The 20,569-nt window shown below is 45.1% G+C and overlaps 1 protein-coding gene across 1 annotated transcript in view; it reads left to right on the top strand.

Annotated features, from left to right (window-relative positions):
• The window catches only part of MICAL3 (microtubule associated monooxygenase, calponin and LIM domain containing 3), a 216,887-nt gene that overhangs the window by 139,946 nt on the left and 56,372 nt on the right, over window positions 1–20,569 (top strand). The window contains exon 20 of the mRNA XM_012556919.2: window positions 16,563–16,758. Coding sequence (XP_012412373.1) covers window positions 16,563–16,758 — 196 coding nt within the window. The remainder of the gene's footprint in view (window positions 1–16,562; window positions 16,759–20,569) is intronic.

Raw genomic sequence — 20,569 nt, 5'->3', positions numbered from 1 at the left:
ATATATATATGTAATATTCAAATTTTAAACTTTGCCACTGTTGCCCTTCTATCTCCTACTAATAAAGGGCAGGAGAAAACCAAAGCCAAACCCACTGCCGTCGAGTTGATTCTGACTCATAATGCCCCGATAGGACAGAGTAGAACTTCCCCATAGGGTTTCCAAGGACCGGTTGGTGGATTTGAACTGCCGACCTTTCGGTTGGCAGCCATAGCTCTTAACCACTGTGCCACCAGGGCTCCAAAGGGCAGGAGAGCCATCATTATTTAGAAAGAGGGACTACACCATCAACAGGAAGGTGGTGACAACTGGTACAGTTCTGTACCACTCATCTTGGATACCCCAGAAAAGTCTCCGGGTCTCAGTCTGAAACTTCTTGAAATCCACTCTCTTTTTTTTCCTAAATTCCATGGCAGTTTTCCTAATTAAATCACTCCCTAGGAAAGACACTGTGGTACAAAAATGGAAGGAATACAGGCAAAAAAAGTGGGTCACTCTGTTTTCACACTGAAAAATAGGGTAGGTTGGTGCTGTGTAGAATCAAGGTCCCGCTAGTCTCTCCCTGAGGTACAAATGAAAGAAAAATACCCACATGGGGACTGTCTTAAACATAGCAGCGAGGCAGAGAGTTCCAGAAGAATCCTCCCTGAATTCCAGTCCCTTTCACAAGCTCTAAAACCTCATTGAGACTCCAAAACCAGTTCTTACCTTGCACCTCAGATCCAGCCACGCATCTGGCAAGTGCCGACAAGTAGATTAGTCATAAGAAATGAGGGGGAAGTCAGATTGGCATTCTCAGCTGAGGTTAGGTCATGGAGCTGCTGTGTTCCCCTCATCACTGCCCCAAATTTTCAATGGTGTATGTGTTTGCTAGCTGCTGCTGTCTCTTTCTTTACAATTGTTCCTTGTCTCTTCACTACTTATGCTCTGGAAGGTAGACTTTTGCTTAGTAACACCTTTCATGATCCTAGAAAGAGAGGTGAGGCCCCAGGCATATAGAGCTCTCCTTTAATTACTTCCAGGTTTTACCAGCCATGTGAACGCCTTCTCCCTTTTACTTCCTGTCAGTCAACTTCCATGTAGCTTTGCACGAGCAGTTTGTGACTATCTTCTGAATATTTCTGAGGCAATTTAGTGGGTGTTTTTAAAGGACAATAGGCAAGAGGTTGAGTCATTACCACCACCCAGACTTAAGTCAAGCTAACTGAATTCAACCATGCCATTGAAGTTGCCCACAATGTGAAGAAGGTTCACACCCAGAAATTTTGGAAAACCCTTCAGCAGCAGGGGAATCCAGGGCTCCAGTGCTGCCCTGCTATAGGCTCTCTTGGGGCCTTGTTAGGATGATTACTAGAAAAATCCTTGTAGAATTTCTGTTGGCCTTTTTTGTTTTCTTTATTTCTTTCTGTGGTTACCCAGCTTGTTGTGATTGTATATTAAGTGCATAAAATTATCCCAAGTATGACTATTAGAGGTTGTGCTTCTGTAAAATATCAGAGTTATTTCTACTTTATCACTATTATTTCATAGTGTAGCCTTATTTCTTTTAGGGCTTTGCCTGGTATTGTTGATGTTTAGTAGTTGTTTTTATACTAAGTAGCACCTATCACCCAAAGAACTCAGAGTCCTTACCCCAGGCACCCAGTACCACCTGCTTCTCTGAGATTCTGGAGCCTTCCACTGAGGTCTGAACTACCCCACAGCCACCTTCCCCATACTTTGTGTTCCAGTGTAACTGTTCTCTACCAATGCCAATTCCCCGAGGAAAGGTGAATCTAGCTAAAAGGGGAAGGGCAATGAGTTCTTCTGGTGACACTTACTACTTAATATAAAAATAATTACTAAAGACCAGCAATACCAGATGAGGACCTAAGGGCACCAGAAGAACTGGGCCTTAGTGGGTCTTGGTTTTCCTCCACAAACACATGGCAAAACCAGGCTGTTTCGCAGGCAAAGGGCTAAATGAATATGTTTTCATGCAGTTCTCATGTTCTTTCAAGGTTGATAAAGCCAGAAATACTGTGGAAGTGAACTCCAGAGAGGGGAATCCCTTTGGGTTGGTCAGAGTTCAAACATGAAAACTAAAAAATGTGATTAGATACTCTCACAGGGACCTTAGGGAAAGAGTATGTCTCTAAGAAGCTAAACCATAGTGGGTTTTTTGGACCGAGCTCAGCCTGGTAACCAAGAAATGGCTGGTATCCAAGGAATAGCTGCTATCAATTATAATAGGATTATAACAGCTTTAGGAGCCCTGGTGGTGCAGTGGTTAAGAGCTTGGCTGCTAACCGAAAGGTTGGCAGTTCAAATCCACCAGCTGCTCCTTGGAAACCCTATGGGGTAGTTCCACTTATCCTATAGGGGCACTATGAGTTGAAAGTGACTCGATGGCAATGGGGTTGTTTTTTTTTTTTCGGTTTTATAACAGCTTATTTATTCTTGCTTTTTATTCATTCTCTGTTTTCTAGGACTAATCAGGGTCCAGCAGGACCAGGCTGGAGAGAGGCCAGCTGTAAAATTTCTCTTCCACCATTTTACCAACTAGAGACTTACTTGGGCCAGTAGATTCTTCTCTTTAAGCTAAATACTCCTTAGAGTCTGGTCTAATGTGAAGTACTCTGAACCAGCTACTTACTTGCCTTCTAGCTGGGTTCACCTTTTCTTGGGGAATTGGCACTTTAAAGGAAAAGTAACACTGGAACCCACAGTGCAGGGCAGGCTCTAGGGCAGGGCAGACTGCAGCAGCAGGCTGTGGAATCTCAGAGACGCAGGCGGCACTGGGTGCCTGGGTAAGAGGGAATTACTGGGCTGCAGGAGGTAAGAGCCATAATCTTACTGGCTTTACCATATTGCTGAGGGCTGGCAAACCATCCTTGGTGCTACTGAAAATACCATGCCAAGGGCTGTCCACATTTGCATCCTTTCTATATTTGCAACCAAGAGCTCCATCTTCTCTGTTGAAGAGTTCTCAAATAAAAATAGGGAGTAAAACTTGAAATATGCTAACTCCTGTTGCCCACCCCCACCCCCAGTGCGATTAATACCGGTTAATTTACCATAGTAGCCCGTGTCATACTAACTCATAGAAAACAATGTAGGAAGACATACAACAATAACAGCTGCTGCGGCAGTAGCTACAGTAATGATAACAATTAACGTATCACGCTTGCTGTTTACCAGGCACTGCCTGGATGCTTTAGATATATTACTGATTTCATCTTTACAACAGCCTTTGAGGGAGGTACCATTATTATCTCCATTTTAGAGGTGAGGAAACAGGCACACAGAGGTTAAGTAAATTTGATCAAAACTATGTAACTAATAGGTGCAGAGGTGGGGTAGAAACCCAAACCACTGTGCTGTATAACTTCCCTTCAAGTGTTCTCTATAACCTCCACTTGTCGGCACTTGATGAGAAGGAAAAGCACTATGTGTTGCGCTCATAAATAAGATTTTTTTTCTTTTTTTAAACATCAGTTAACGCCCTGTATAAATCAGTGAATATGCATTTGATTATTCCTGAGAATACATATCCCCCGGTGTCTTTGGCAGTGACCCCAGGGCTGGGTAAATGCGTTCGAAGAGATGGTAGATTGAAGAGCAAAGGATTTCATCCCTCATACGTGAGGCAGCGGGGAGGGGGAGTAATCATCAAATCAAGTTGAGGAAGAGAATAATAATTGAATTAACTCTAAATAATATGAACCATATCAACCCTCTTTTTGGTCATCTCAAGTAAAATGTTAACCTTTTAAAGTTGTATTATTAAAGTGTAAGCCTGAAACAGCCCCTTTCTGTGTCCCTCCAAATAGAAATCTGCCCTGCCATTGATCTGAAAATGGTGAATATGTTCAAGGGAATGTTTACTGTGCTCTGGACCCAGTGTAACTGCTTCTAACCTGTAATTCTTTTGGCTTATCCCCTTCTTCTTTACCATCCCATTTTATTATATCTCTAAAAAAGAGCCCCAGTGATTGTTGAGCTGACATTTTCATGCCCTTACTACTTTTACAACTGCCATTCGCGATCTTCGTAAGAAATTATTGCCCTGGCCCTGTGTGGTGAAGGAGCCCCGGAGGCACAGTGGTTAAAGCGCTCAACTACTAACCAAAAGGTTGGCTGCTCGAAACCACCAGCAGCTCCACAGGAGAAAGATGTGGCAGTCTGCTTCTGTAGGGATTTACAGCCTTGGAAACCCTATGGAATCAGTATGCAGAATCAAGTCAACAGCAGTGGGTTTGGGTTTTTTGGCCCTGTGTGGAGTTTGGGGATAGGGAAAGCCAGGGATGGTTTTATACTGCTTTTTGCACTGACAGAGCTGAATCACATGTGACAGGAAGAGAAATATGGGAATTCTTATCCAAGTTTGAGCCATTTTGTACTCAACTCACAATTTAAAAAGGCTGACTTTTCCACCTTTGGGCTAAATGTACAGATCATTCCAGATGAACAGTTTCATTTCTGCCCTGTTGGATGAAATTTGTTTTGGGCACAGAGATGCCCTCAGGAAGTCTCTGGAGCATGTACAATCACAGCCTTGGAAAGGCATACCATGACAGAGAGCCCTGAGAACACATAGATAGGATGTTTTGGGGAAATGGGGAAGGAAAGAAAAGTTGAGAATACAGAGAGAAAGAAGATGTGTGTTCCACGTCATATTCTCAAGTCGTTTTCTTTCTGGGTTTAGTGAGAGGCCCTACTGTAATGTTGCATGGCCGTTCCATCTATCAGCAGGCTTTTAGCATCCAGCTAGAAAGAAGTAAGTAAAAGGAGAATAGTTCATCAAATTCATCCTTTGGCCTCCTCTAATTCCTACTTTGGCATGATACTAGGGCTCACACACAAGTCACTGAACAGTCACCTTTTGTAAGCAGAGTTGTGCCATAAGATGGTGTAAAGTCCAGAGTCTCATGGAGATACATGTGCTTGGTGTGTGGCGTTAGAACTAGTTAATAGAGTTCATCACTCAGCATCTGAACATCCCTAGGTTTCCTGCCTATAGACAGCAAGCCAGGAGCTCTCTGTTCAGCATGGCAGTTCTCATTTGGCCCATATATTGCACTTCTGTTGGTCAGGGTGTTTCCCCTTGGCAACAGAGATGAATATTTACGGGCTCACTGCTCAGTACTGTTAATGCACCTAGTCCAGTTAAACGGAGCCCTGGTGGCACAGTGGTTAAGAGCCTGGCTGCTAACCAAAAGGTCAGCAGTTCAAATCTACCAGCTAGTCCTTGGAAACACTTTGGGACAGTTCTCCTTTGTCCTATAGAGTCACTATGAGTCTAAATTGACTCTTGATGGCAATGAGGAGTCCAGTTAAAAATGATCAGATTATTTGGTGGATTGGTTAGCCTGTTTGGTATGCGAGTAGAAATAGTTTGATATAACCACTAAGCCAGGATTTCTCAAACTCAGCACTATTGTTGTTTGGGCCAGATAATTCTTTGTTTTGGGAGCTGTCCTATGCATTGTAGGATATTTAGCAGCATCCCTCACCTCTACCCACTAGGTGCGGGTAGCACCACCATCTCCAGTTGTGACCAAAAACATCTCCAGTCACTCAAGTGACCCCTGAGGGGCAAAATCACCCCATTCTAGAGTATTAAAAGAAGAAAGGACATGGCATTGACATGCAATTAAGCCAGCTTTGGGCACACTCTAGACGGGGAGTGCCACAGGGCACCCTGCTCTAGAGAATAGGAGGGGTTGACGTTTAAGCCCAGCATCTTGGGAAGGGCACCAGCTAATTCGTAGTCTTTTCTCCTCTCCCCTCCGCTCCGCTCGTCATTGTTGGGTCTACTCTTCTAGTAAGCAGGCTGCTCCCTGGAACTGAATGTTCTCCACTATGAAGTGAAATGATTATTTTTGGCCACCAGATCATTTGAGATAGTCTTTTTTCAGGGCCTGTATATGATGGGTCTTCTAAGACATTGGCATCTCCGTAGGAATCTCTCCCCCTAGGTTACTAAGGGAACAGCTGCTGTCTTGGTATTGTTGTGTGCAGTTGAGTCGATTCCAACTCATGGAGACCTCATATGACACAGTAAAACTGCCCCGTAGTTTCTAGGCTGTAATCTTTACAGTAGATTGCCAGGTCTTCTCTGCCGCAGAGCCACTGGATGGCTGAGTACTTAACCATCGCGCAACCAGGACTCCTACTTGGTAGACCCACCCTTTTCACAGGGGTGGTGTTTCACATTTGTTCTTGGACCCTTCATAGCACTGAGCTACTTGAGAAACATAGAGTGTTCGTTTTTGTTTATAACTTTACTAAGGCATAATGAACTACTATCAACCAAAAAAAAAAAACCAAACCCATTACTTCCGAGTCAGTTTCAACTCATAGTGACCCTGTAGGTCAGAGTAGAACTGCCCTATAGGGTTTCCAAGGCTGTAATCTTTATGGAAGCAGACTGCTGCATCTTTTTCCCGTGGAACTGCTGGTGGGTTTGAACCGCCGACCTTTTGGTTAGCGGCCAAGCACTTAACCACCATGCCACCAGAGCTCCTTGTCATATGTATACCAAAAAACCCAAACCCATTGCCGTCTAGTCAATTCCAACCTATAGCGACCCATAGACCAGAGTAGAACTGCCCCATAGGGTTTCCAAGGAGTGGCTGGTAGATTCAAACTGCCAGCCTTTTGGTTAGCAGCCAAACACTAAACCACTGTGCCACCAGGGCTTAGTCATATGTATACAGCCATGAAACCATCACCATAATAAAAACTATGAACATTTCCATCATCTCCAATTTCTTTTTAACGGTTTTGTTTTAAAATGAGGAAACTCAGAGTAATTTCAACTAGTTTCTTAAAATTATAGTAAACTATTATTCTAGCTTAGAGATAAGCTTAGAACCTTTATTCTGATCACTTATTCAAAATATTTTATCCAACACCTACCCTGACACTCGGACTCCCTTGGTGGCACAGTTAAGCACTTGGCTACTAACCAAAAGGTTGACGATTCAAACTTACCCAGAGGTGCTTCGGAAGAAAGACCTAGTGATCTACTTTTGAAAAATCAGCCATTGAAAAAACCCTATGGAGTACATACAGTTCTACTCTGACAAACACATGAGGTCAACATGAGTCGGAATTGACTCAACGGCAGCCTTTTTTTTTTTTTTTTTTTTTAATTTTTACTCTGACTCTCAAGCATCAGGAACAAACACAAAGACAACAAGAATAATTCCCCTATCTAGCAAAGCCTTTGAGAGTGCAGAGCAGAGCCAGCAGGCAGAAGTAGATAGCATTAAGCAGATAGAAGTAGGAGAGGAGAAGTGGTGGTCCTGGCTTACCCTGTTGGGCCATACTTCCTCACTTACCTCCCCCTTATGATTTCAGTGATGAGAGCTATGATTGGATGGTTTGCGAGATGACCTGTATTTGACTGTATAGAACTCCTGGTTTGTGGGGCACATACATCAACTAGCTAGTGAGATAGTTAGCTCAAGTCCCATTGTACAATAGTCAGTCTTCCTGAGAGCTCACCCTCTGCCACCTGAAGGTGGGCAACCCGGTAAAGAAGGTAACATATTAGCTACAGCACAGCAGTCATGAGATTTTAGGGAACACAACCAAACCCCAGTACTTTAGACATGCCCACAGCATCCCCACACCAAAGAGGTAGCCATTTGGTAGGCATACATTCCTCAGGCTGTCCCAGCTGATTGTTAGGAAGTACAAAAACACATGAAAAATATATTTTCAAGAGCCCTGCATGATGCACTAGTAAGAGAAAAAATAGCAGGGTATGTGCCTTAAAAGAAACCTCTTTGCCGTGGCTAGGTACAGTGATGTTTGCCAGGATTTCCAGCTGCCAAAAAGGCACCTCTGGGAGATCCTGCAATAATAACAGTAAAATAGTTTAACGTTAGAAAACTAGCTCGAAAGTAAAAGTTCAATGGGGTCATGCAGATTGAGAGCAAAGGGCTGTGGTGAAGAGTGAGCCCCTCAGCCCTCCCAGCAGATCCCGACAAGGGGGAGGGCCTGTGCCCTCAGCTTTCTTGAGAAACAACACTCCAGTCTCATGGTGTTCCCATTCCCATTTGGGTGGTTTTTCCTGGTACAGTACTGCTTTGCTCCCTATTGGGTTATTTTCCTCCTTGGCCTCTCTGTTATGTAATGTTTAACTGAGAATTTCCCAACTCTTCCAGTAATTAAACATCTCCAAGGAAGCTGAGCTTGCCCTTGAGCGCACGTGACCTGCTTTTCTTTGTGCCCCCACATAAAAACACAGTTGCCCCAATGAAGAATAAACATCTCGCATGTGAGGGACAATTAAAAATTCCATCCTGCATGATGGAGAGGCAGGAGTACTAGCTTCAGAGTAATCCAGACCTGGGTTTAGTCTTGGCTCTGCCTTGTCTGAACCTTGGGACAAATTTCTTGACATCACTGAGACTCAGAATTCTCAGCATAGTAATAGTCGTCACAGCAGTTTATGGAAGTGTTGTGCCAATTAGATGGCCACTGTATGTAGTGTACCTGTCATAGTGCCTAACACAGATAGCTGCTCAATAAATGTTGCTGCTTATCCCAGAGAAACGTCTTAACACGTTCATGTCATATGATCTTGGAAAAATTCTGTGAACTCAGATTCCTTGCCAGCAGGAGACCACACAGTCTGTTGGAGGTAGATGTGCAGGGACAAAGTTCATCTTGCTATGGTGTGCCTCAGAAACTTCTTTCTTTGGCCTCCAAAGCAAGAGGATCCCTTCCCATACGTATGCTTCAGTGCTTAAGAAGTGTCTTGTGCCATCTTGGAATGATAAAATAGCTGTAAAAGGTATAACGTGAGCCTGGTCAAGTAGAGTCTGCAAAGGCAAATAAACCAAGAAAAAAGGGAAAAAGCCCAAGGCTGTGGTTCCAGGCACCTTATAACAAGCAAAAGCTGGTCTTCTGTATACTGCAGGTCCTTTAACTAGCCCTCGGTAAGTCTTTCCTCCCTGGGGTGGTTCTAAACGGAGAGCGATCTCCTCTTCTTAACAGGCCAAAGCCCTTCTCCCACAGATCATATTGTCCATCTTGACTGGAGTAGTGATGATGTCCCTGAGGCAGACAGTGACTCTTCCAATAATTTAGGTTTATAAGCCAAGGTCCAAAACCAAAAAACCAAACCCGGTGCTGTCGAGTCAGTTTCCAACTCATAGCAACTCTGTGGGACAGAGTAGAACTGCCCCGTAGGATTTCCAAGGAGCAGCTGGTGGATTCGAACTACCGACCTTTGGTTAGCAGCTGAACTCTTAACCATTGCATCACAAGAGCTCCATATTGGATGGTGTTTGTCCTGCCCGCTCTTCAGACAGCTAAGCAACAGCTGATAGGGAAACTTGAGCTGAAAGCAAGATAAAAGGATTGGACTAATTTCTAAGCTGATTACTCACTAAATATGAGCATCACTGAGGTCCAACAGCAGCTTAACACATTCCAAAGGAAGAAGTGCCCAGGACCCAGGCCTTGTCCTAAGCGGGAAAAGGTCTCTGCACCGGACAAGGATTCTGTTGTAGGATAGCCACCACTTCAGATGATTCCGTCGATATTTCCCAGTATATGAGGAAGCATGAGAGTGTAGCAGCTGTATCATTGCCAGCTTGAGCAGGAAGAAAATAAAATTGATTCATAGATCCCCCTTAAAAAAAAAAAAAAAAAAGTTACTGTCAAGTCACTTTTACTCTGGAAACCCCATATGTGTCAGAGTAAAGCTGTGCTCCATAGTGTTCTCAATGGCTGATTTTTGAAAGTAAATCACCAGGACTTTCTTCCGAGACACTGCTATGTGGACTCGAACCGCCAACCTTTCAGTTGGCAACCAAGTGTGGTAACTGTTTGCACCACCCAGGGACTCCTGGATCCCCCCGTACAGCTTTGTGATGAACCAGGGCTCTGTGAAAGGATAGGCACCCTGATATCCCAGGGTGATTTTGAGAATGTTTCTGAGGGCAGTGAGCCAGACATGGTAAAGGGCTCTTTGACAAAGTTTTGCTGTGCATCTGAGAATTTAGATTTATGCTGCTGGCCTAGTCATTCTGTCTTCAGCAGGTTTCATCATCCTTACCATCTTCCCTGCAACCTTGTAATTAAGACCTAGTTCATGGCTTGGTGCTTTTCTTAGGTAAGAAAGTCATGGACAGGCAAGGCTTTGGGTGGATGTGTGGGGAGGATATCAGAAATGACTTTCGCTTATCTTCCTTAAAAGAAAAGTCATCACAAAAATATTCAGTAACTTGATAAAAGAAACAGAAGAGGGAGCAGCTATGAGAGAGAATCTCTGTATTCCAAAATGGTAGGAATGCTTTCCTTCTCAAATGGTACCAATCATTATTTGAAATCACAGTGCTGTTACTCGTTAGAAGATGGCCACAGTTGACACCTTTTATCTGCCCTGGGTCCTTAGTCTCTCCTTGAAGGTAGGTGACATCCCTGCCATTCCATCAGAGTGCAGGCTCCTCAAGGGCAGGCATCTTGTCTGTTTCATCCACCGTGCCTGAGCACCTAGCACAGTGCCTGGCTGGAAGTCGATGCTCAGTAAATATTTGTTGAGTGAGTCCCTGCAGCCATCCTCCTTAGGATATGGGAATTTTGATGAAAATCAGTGTCAGTTCCCACTACCTTTTCTTAAGTCCTTGTCAGACTTTCAGATTTCACTCAAGCTTTCCCAGACTTACAAAGAAGGAAAGGAAACAAGAATGGGTAAAAAGGCCAGAAATGAATATGGTGTAAAAGGAGAAAAGGCCCTCGGGCATCCGGATGTCTGATGTCACCCTCTTCCTAGGGTGCCCTCAAATATCCCCAGCAGTTGGCCCTGCCTGGTATTGGGGCTTCCGGTTCCTTTTGTAACCACTGCAGGAAGGAAAGGGGGAAGAGAGCTGCCTGTTGAGGAGCTGGGAAGTGCTTCCCCTTAAGAATCATCTGGTTGTCCCTCCCTTCTCTTCAGGAATCAGACTGACACACATAAAAGTGTTTGGCGGTGCTTGGACATCAGCTGAGAGCAGGTTGTCCTGTTAGGAAAAATATTTCAGGATGATGTATGGAGCTCATGCAGGCAGTGACTGTTCCAAAACAGAACCCTGAGGTCAGACCCAGAGCCTTTTTCCTATTTAGGATGCGGCCCAGATCCTGGGAGCTGTTTCCTTTTGGTATGTGCAGAGCTGTAATTGGCTGCCCAGTGACTCGAGATGTGCCTGCCCTGACTTAGTGAGGAATCAGCCTTGGGGGTTATTCCAGATCTTTCATCCCCTTTTAGCTACAAGTCCCCGTGTGGTTGTTGTTGCACGAAAGCATGTGAAGTAGAGGAGCCAGGTGGTTCTTAGCCAGCTAGCCTGACCAGACTGGTTATACTTTGACTCTCCCAGCTAGTGTCTGCCAGGTATTGTTTTTATACCTGCTCCCTTCTAGGCTCTTCCATGAGCTGATGAGGGAGGGAGGACCTGGGGTGGGGGTGTGGGGAGGTTTTTGTTTGTCACAGTGTTACCGCCACTGCCCAGCTCTCCCCTGTACTACTCTGTTGATATCTTAGTTTATCATCAGCTTCTGGTTAATCTGGCAAATAGCCCCTTGCTCAAGACAGAGAATCAAGAATGCCAATTTCATTGATTTTTCCCCCATGGTATTTTGAGATTATAGGCTAGAAATATTAAGCATATTTTGATAGTTGGTGTGTTTGGGCCACTTTCTGAATACTACCTTCTCTTTGGCAAAACTGAGTCCATAAGGGGCCTGGCCCTCAGGGAACACCATGTAATGTATTCCTGTGTCGCTGACAGTGCTGGGGTGGGTTCTAATTCTGTGGGACATAGACTGGATAGGCCTGGTGGGGCTGGAACAATAGAGGTGACTCTACTCGTCCTCATCTTAAATTTTTGCAAAGTCTCCAATGAGATGCTTCTCACAGTTTTCTCAGCCTCAAACATCCTTTCTCTGGGGGACTGCATATGTGGATGATCTGAACTGTTCTGAGTGCTTCTGGTTTCTTTTTGTTGGTTGTGGCCAAGCCCAAATTAAATCAACATTTCCCCTCTGTAAGCCCCGGGCTCTGGGATTGGATTGCCAAGTTCTGTTACTTGATGATCCATCAGTGTGTAGAGTTTGTAGAAACTCCAGAGAAATAACATTGAGAGGAGGACAGAATATTGTCCCAAATGCCAGGTTCTCTGCTATAAGATGCATTCATGAAATTCTGCATTCTTCATCCAGAAAATTATAGTGGAGAAAAGACTAGATGACGAAGACTTCCAAAGGGGAAAACAGAGCAGGACACTTTATGGAAAAATGTCTTCTTTTTCTTATCTTTGTGTTATAAGTCTAGGAACATTATGGTTCTTACCTGTGTGACCTTGGGCAGATTACTTAATGTCTCTGTACTTCAGCTACCTCATTGCAAATTTTTCTTTAAAGCTGGCTAATTCCTTATTTCTCCAGAGCACCTTCTTTGAATCCCAGGTGGGCTAAATTGCCCCTTTGTGTCCCATAGTACCACATGCATTGTTGTTGTTGTTAGGTACCCTCCAGTCAGTCCCCGACTCATGGTGACCCCATGCACAGTGGCATTGGACTGTTGTGATCCATAGGGTTTCATTGCCTGATTTTTCAAAAGTAGATCACCAGACCTTTCTTCTTAGTCTTTCAGGAAGCTCCACTGAAACTTGTTCAGCTTCATAGCAATACATAAGCCTCCACTAACAAATGGGTGGTGACTGTCTTGAAGTGCATTGGCCAGGAATCGAACCTGGGTCTTCCACATGGAAGGCAAGAATTCTACCACTGAACCATCACTGCCCTCACCCCACACATACATCAGTCCTTACAGTTGATACGTTATACTGAAATGATTCCTCTACATGGTGTGATGAGCCTTTAGCTCTTTAGGAGGAGAGAATGTTGTTATCTGCTTTGCTTCCCAAAGTTCTAGTAGAATTTCTGGCAAACGGTATACATTTAACACACACTAACAGCAGATAATCACATACTGAGTGTTTTTGTACATGAGTGTATTTGTTCACTCTACCTTGAAATTGTTTGGTTCTGGATTGATGAGTGTTTGTTGTTGGTTTTCCTTAAAGTGATAGTTCTTTTCTTCTTAACTATTTTTCGTCCTCCGTCTGAAAGAAATACTGGTTTCTATATCATATTTATGGAATTCCCGAAAAGCTTATACTTAGCTGGTTGCCTCACATTTATTTCCCTTTCTCATCTGCTTTCTATTTAAGAGTCATTGTCAAAAATACACAATGAGAAGGAAAGAATCAAATGGTATTAGAGTCAGGGGGTCCTTAGCCTTCTCATCTTTATTATGTTGAGTCTGTGGGTTTTGATGAGGAGGAGAGGACAGGAAGACTAAGGCTCGGAAATGATACACTAGCTCAGTTAGAGCCTGTGCTCTTAGAGGACCTGGGCGCGTAGGTTTGGAGAATGTTGAGGTGGAGTCTGCCTACTTTGCGCCCTTCCTCTTTTTCGCATTACCTGTAGTTCATATATTTCCTAACCTTCCAAATGTCTCAGTCCAGGATCATAGCTTATACTTTTGGATCCCTGAGCTCCGTGTTGAAGAATGGAGCAGAGATGTTTAAAATGCCTCTACCAAGGGTGCTAAGACTAGGGTGAGTGTGAACCCACAGATTCGTGGTCAGACCCCATCGTTCTATATGTACCTGAATTTGTAAATGAACATGCCACTGGTCTTGCTTTTCAGGAAGTATCCTGTCATAGATTTGAGAGATGCTGTTTGGAGGGAGGTCTTGGTGTGACCACACTTTCTTAGTAAATGCACTGAGAAGACTTTATCATGTGAATATCTGGATCCATATAAAGTTCTTTCTAATGCTGTTACGAGGAGTTTGAAAACACTTTACACAACAAAGGTACCAGGCTTCCAGAACATTTCCTGTACAACCTGTCAGGCCACAAAATTTGCTAAAGCAATATTCCCACACTTTTCTTTAGTCCTTCCCCATGGAGGTTCTGGGCTTTGCCCAACACACCAATACTGCATTGGTGTGGTTCTGCATACCAAAACCCAGTGTTGTCTGTTAGGGTTTAGCATGTTACAGAACGCAAGGCCATTCATGACCTGCTCCCACCTACATTTCTGCCTTTTCTCTGCTACTGTCCACTCCTACTTGACCATCTAGTAATGCCAAACTGCTGTTTCATGTCACTGGGCCTTAGCTCATGCTATTCTATCTGCCTAGAGCTCTGTTCCTATCTTTCTTTGTCAGGTAACTATAGCATGCAATCCAGAGCAAATGGATAGAACACACCTACCAAAAACATGCAAAATTTTATATTGTGTTATCAAGAAGGAATGGTGGTGAAAATGTCACTAGACAGCAGATCTATCACTTGACTCATACTTACTGATACTGTCCATGTACTTGGCTTAAGTAGAAAAAGAGGACGATAACTCATACATATGGGCACAGAGTTGTCACACTCATATATGTGCATATATGTTTATAGTTTTATTTAATATCCACAATAACTCTGGGAGGTGGGTATTATCCTTACTGGTTGCTCAGACAGTGGACTCTAAGTAGTTATGTGATTTTTCTAAGATCCTTCAGCCACTCAGTAGAGGAGCATGGTGTCTAGCCAGGGTTTGTCTGATTCTAAGCCCATGTGCTATACCATATTACAGCAGACACGTTAAAGAATGAATGGTATTCCTCCCCTGACCAAATTTGGGGCAATAAGGAACATCAAAAGAATAATGATGATAATGAAGGAGGCAAGGGGAACTATTTTAGATTAGGGAGACTAAAGACACATAATAGTTAAATACAACATTTAAGTTTTTTCAAAATCCATAAGCCCATAAACCCAAACCCATTGCTGTGGAGTCAATTCCTACTCCTAGTGACCCTATAGGACAGAGTAGAACTGCCCCATAGAGTTTCCAAGGAGCTCCTGATGAATTCAGACTGCCAGCATTTTGGTTAGCAGCTGTAGCTCTTAACGACTATGCCACCAGGGTTTCCCATGATCCCATACCCACTGCCATTAAGTTGATTCCGACTCATAGCAACCCTATAGTGTTACTCAAAATAAAAGGAAAAACTCTTGTTCACAACAGAGCGATAGGTAGTAAGTGGAGAAGGAAGGATAGAATTTTCACTGTTTTGTGACTCCCAGTGAAGTAACTGATCCAGGCAAGGATCATCAGTGGACGCTCACAGCATTGCCGGGAACTCCAGGTTCTGTTTGGCGCAACTCTGTCCAGGGCCAAAAAGACAAAAGTCCAAGTTGAGGGAGAACAAAAGGCAACTTTATTGTTGGCCACGTAAGGAGACAGATGGAACTGCGTGCCATCCAAGACTGCCTTGCAGGCAGCTTGCTGAGACTGGTTTATATAGGCAGGATCAGTTTCAGAATACAAAATGGTGTCCATGCAGACATGGAGCGTTTTAGAATGAGCAAGCTTTATCTAAGTAGCGGGTTCAGTTCCCTGCACAGGAGGAATTTAGTCATTTTTGTTCATTAGCGTGTCCACTCTCCACCCAGGGGCAGAGAATTTATACCATGCATGAAGGAGTTAATGAGCTAAAGGTCATCAGGAATGCCAGCATGGAGGGCAGGACCTATTTCAGCCGATTCTGGCTAGCCAGTGGCTGTTTCTCTTTAAGGACATTCTGAGGGGAAAAGAAAGAACTCTAGGAAATGGGCTTGGTGAGGGGCTGTCTTGAGGCTAAGAAAAATGGCTCTATGGCTCTAACCCTGTCTTAACAGCACTGGATGAGAGGATACTGAGGAGCAAGCTGTATGCATCTGGTTTCTAAGTACCATCCTACAGATTGCTTATTAGTTACAAAGTGGTAAATACCACCTTTACAGTGGAATGATGGGACAGGCATCACCAGTAACAAGGCAGCCTGACTGTATTCTTCCTTATGTGATACCATGGGGGGAGGGACACAGTGTCACCTGCAAGGTAGCTTCTTAGCAAAAAATGTTGAATGTGAATCCTAATCATGAGGGCACAGACAAATCCACAGTGTGCGGAGTTCTGCAAGACTACTTACCCAGGTGCCGCAATGCTCCACACACAGGCCGTGGACCTTGATTGACTCCTGGGTCAGGGTGAGGCTCGGCTATGAAGGACTCTGCCTTCTCAGCAAAAGCTGCTTTAAAGGGGTTTAGTTCCTTGGACATGAGACGAGCCACCTTAAGTCTAGCCCCAGTCCCACTCACCCCCACCCAGTCACCATTGCTCATTAGGTTGACCAGGGAATTTGGGGGTGATCCAGGAGAGTGAGCACACCCTCATTTGCAGGAGCAGATGCAAAGTCTTTTTCTCTCCCACTTAGAGAAGCTGTCCTCTCACACTTGGTCCTTTCCTGCCTGTCCCAAATCTGTGGCCTTTTTGATTTCCTTCTGCCCTCTGTTCTTGTGCCCTGGCCTTCATGAGCAGTTGTCTCTCATTTCACTGAGATGAGTGGTGGCTGCCTTGGATGCTAAATTGATTCCCTCCATCAGAGCCTCCTCCATCCCCACCTCCTCCCTCCACGTGGATTATATTCAGTTTCCATCATATGTCATCAGAACTTTGCTTCTCTGTCTTGCAGGTTCAAGTGTGAATGGCCTGGAGGAGCCCAGCATCGCCAAGAGGCTGAGGGGCACTCCTGAAAGGATTGAGCTGGAGAACTACCGCCTGTCTGTGAAGCAGGCAGAGGAGCTGGAGGAGGTGCCCGAGGAAACACAGGCCGAGCACAACCTCAGCAGCGTGCTGGACAAGGGCACGGAGGAGGACGTGGCCAGCAGGTCAGCCTGTGCCCTGTGTACTTGGCCCCCTTGTTTTCGTATGTGCTCGAAAGTGCCTGTGGCTTGCCCTGGCACCTCTTCACTGAGGCAGTGACTTTTGTTAGAGCTTCCAGAGGAATCTGTTACCTAGCTTTGAGGGGCGGGCTGGTGGTGGATGCATTACAACTTGTTAGCAGCCTTCAATCTGAGCCAGACTGTCTGGATATGAATCCTGGTTCTTCATCTTGTCAGTAAGGCCCACAGTCTATATGATTTATTTCTTCCCAGTTCAGAGATTCAACGAGTTAGTTATTGAACACCTAGCATTTCTTAAACACTTTGGTGATCATTGAAAAGGTAACAGAAAAGTAACAGTCACAGATTCTGCCTTCAAGTTGCTGTTCACATATTCCTTGGAAGGAAAAGACTTCCCCATAGGAAACAAAAGTAAACCTACAGCTGTGTGCTGTGGAAGGGCAGGGTGGTTCAATCAAAAGAGCCCCAGGGTTGGACTTAGGAGGCTTCTGTTAGGATTCAGCCTCCAGTTCACTGTGCACTCTTGGGAAAGTCACCTCACCTCTCTGGGCTTCTTGTTTTCTCCTTTATGTAGAGGCTCAGTGGTCCCAGGGGCCACATGCAGCAGCAAGTGGTTTTTTGCCTGGCCAGTCCCAGCATTTTAGTTTTGTTACCTGAGTGATGCCTTGGAGGGCATACACAGCCCAACTCCACAAGGCTCCCCACTGTCTTGTACCCCAGGGCTTTGTTTTCATTACCTGCCCAGGCCTTCCAGCATCAGTAGAGAAGGGTTCTACAAAGTGCACAATAGAATATCATCAAGGTCCCAAAAGAGAACGGAAGATAAGGAGAGTGTCTTAGTTATCTAGTGCTTCTGTAACAGAAATACCACAAGTGGATGACTTTAACAAACAGGAGTCTATTCTCCCAGTCTAGTAGGCTAGAAATCCGAATTCAAGATGCCAGCTCAAGGGGAAGGCTTTCTCTCTTGTCAGCTCTGGGGGAAGGTCCTTGTTATCAATCTTCCCCTGGTCTAGCAGCTTCTCAGAACAGGGATCCCACTCTCTGCTCTTGGCACTACTTTCTTGGTCGTGTGAGGTCCCCCTGTCTCTCTGCTGATTCTCTCTTTTGTATCTCAAAAGAGAGATTGACTTAAGACACAGCCTAATCTTGTAGACCGAGTCCTGCCTCATTAACATCAGAGAGATAGGATTTACAACAGATAGGAAATTCACATCAGATGACAAAATGGTAGACAGTCACACAATACTGGGAATCGTGGCCTAGCCAAGTTGACATGGATTTTTCGGGAACACAATTCAATCCCTAACAGAGAGTGACGTCAGTATTGGCCAGACTCTCCTGCAGGGCTTCAAGGAGCCAGAGCACTTGCCGAGGCCTCTGACTGGTGGAGGCTTTGGGTCTGCAGACAGCATTTAAATCCCATGCTGGGCACTTGTATCTAGCCATGATTAAGGGAATGTTTGAGGATAAAGAGAGCAAAGCTTTTTTTTTTTTTAAGTTCCAAGAATGTTTTCTTAGAGCGTGTTTGCTGGGCAGAGCTGCTTCCAGCTGTATCCTGTCACCTCAGCCCTTAGGGCATGCATTCCAGATGAACCATTTCTTGGACTAGTACCATGGGCAGCTCTGCCATGCATTCTGGGGCAGCCTCCTCCTTGGGACCTGCAATTCTGAAGCTATCGCTAAGCATGATTTCATATCACGATGTCGGCACATGACTCGGCTTCAGCACCCAGAATACCCAGAGAGATGTACCCCTCCCTGCTGTGCCCCGATGAGGAGGAACCCACATGTCCTCTCAGTACCTGTTCTCTGCACTGGACTCTGGGAGGCCTGTATGCCAAAGCACATTTGTAAACCCCTGAGCAGAGCCCACAGCTCGACCTCAGGGTGAGTGTGGGTCATTGCCTTTTTCCTGCAGTAATAACTATTCCTCCACTGTAATTTGTTAACTGGGAAGATAATTAGGGCACCAAGTTCAGATAATACAGCAGGGGCATTCCAGGAAGGCTAAATTGTGACATTTATGGCAAAGTAGGACAGGAAGTTCAGGACAGCAGAGCACAAAATCAGCCAGTATCTACACAGTGCAGTGGAAGACCCCTTGTTCCTTTAAGTAAATAAAGGAAGCTAGCATTAAATGCTAAGCAGAGGAGGTGGGGCCAAGATGGCGGAGTAGTCAAATGCTTCCGGTGGACCCTCTTACAACAAAGACCTGAAAAAAACAAGTGAATTGATTATATATGGCAATCTAGGAGCCCTGGACATCAAAGGCAGAATTGAGGCACCGGACTGAGTGGCAGGGGGAGGGAGAGATGGTTCCAGAGCAGTCAGGAGTTGCCATACCTGACCTGGCAAGAGCCTGAGCCTTTCAGGCCTGATCAGCTTGGGAGTGAGCAGTGAGGCAGGCAAGCGGCAGTGCTCGGGAGGCATGTTTTCTGCACTGGGAGAAACCCAGCACCAGAGAGTCTACACGGCCACCCAGAGAAGCAGCCCTGAAGTGGCAAAAGATAAGTAATTGCGTACGGCCTACCGTGCGGATCAAAAACACCCCCCTTAGGGAAAAACCTCTCTCCCATTTACCTCACTGCTCCCTGCTCTGCACTGGGTCCCAGACCAGCTTTAGCAATTACCAAATCCCCTGGGCCAGAAGTAGGATCTGTCACACGTCCGAAGCCATTCTCCCTGCCTTGGAGAGTGAACAAATTAACAAACAGAGGAAAAAATAAACTGCTGGCTCCCCTAAGCCAGGAACCCAGGGTAGGCAAACCTCCTTTGCCTAGGCACAGGCATAAGGGATCCATGGACTTTGAGTGCCTTTCTGCCTGCATAGACTTGTGTGGGCCCATCTCAACAGCGTAGGCCCTCATTACCGCAGTACAACAGGGTGTATACCAGAAGTCTAACTTCAACTGTTTCAGCTGTGAAGTCACAGGTTCTTGACATTTGACATTGCTCTGCCCATTAAGCAGGGTCTTCACGTACCCACATCAGGGGCCTGAGGACTGGTGGCTTCACCCATGCCACCTAGCCACCTGCGATAGGGGCCTGTGAATAAGAGGTGCTCCCCAGTCCTTACAGCCAACAGCATTAGGTGCTTATAGTCCGAGTACAAAACCCACCCACCTACGCACTCTAGGGAGCAGGGACACGCCTTCCTCCTGGACACTGGGGGGCAGCCATCAGCCCTCTGCCTTGCTCAGAGTGTGTCCCCCTGCTACAGCCAGATGCCTGTGCCTACGCTAATCACCCATGCCTGTCTAGGACTTTAAGTGACAGACTACACCACACACATGTGGCTGTCTTCCTGGGCACCTGAGCTGAATCCATTCAGGAGCAGTGGGCGGACTCCTGAGCTCACATACCTAGTAACAGATCTACCCTCCTGGTGACAGGACGTTAGAGCTTCAAAGGTGCCAATAATCAAACTAGCTCATAAAAGCAGCCTATTTGGGCATATCAAAACAAACCAAGAAGCTAGGGCACAGTAAGCAAACATGAAATAAATAGAATAACTTATTGATGGCTCGGAGACAAGAGTCAATGTCAAATCACATAAAGAGTCAATCCATGATGGCTTCAGCAAGCTCTGAAAATAAAGCATCTAGTAATTTTCCAGAGGAAGAAATTTTTCTTGGAATTATCAGAGGCAGAATACAAAAGATTAATATACAGAACTCTTCAAGAAATTAGGAAGGAAATTAAGCAAAACGCAGAACACGCAATAGAGGAAATTAAAAAGATTAGAGAAGAGCATAATGACAAATTTAACAGGCTGCAAGAATCCATAGAGAGA

Source organism: Trichechus manatus, unplaced genomic scaffold, assembly GCF_000243295.1.
Source record: "Trichechus manatus latirostris isolate Lorelei unplaced genomic scaffold, TriManLat1.0 scaffold00081, whole genome shotgun sequence".
In the NCBI taxonomy this organism is placed as follows: domain Eukaryota; kingdom Metazoa; phylum Chordata; class Mammalia; order Sirenia; family Trichechidae; genus Trichechus; species Trichechus manatus.
This window is presented reverse-complemented; position numbering and strand designations above follow the sequence as displayed.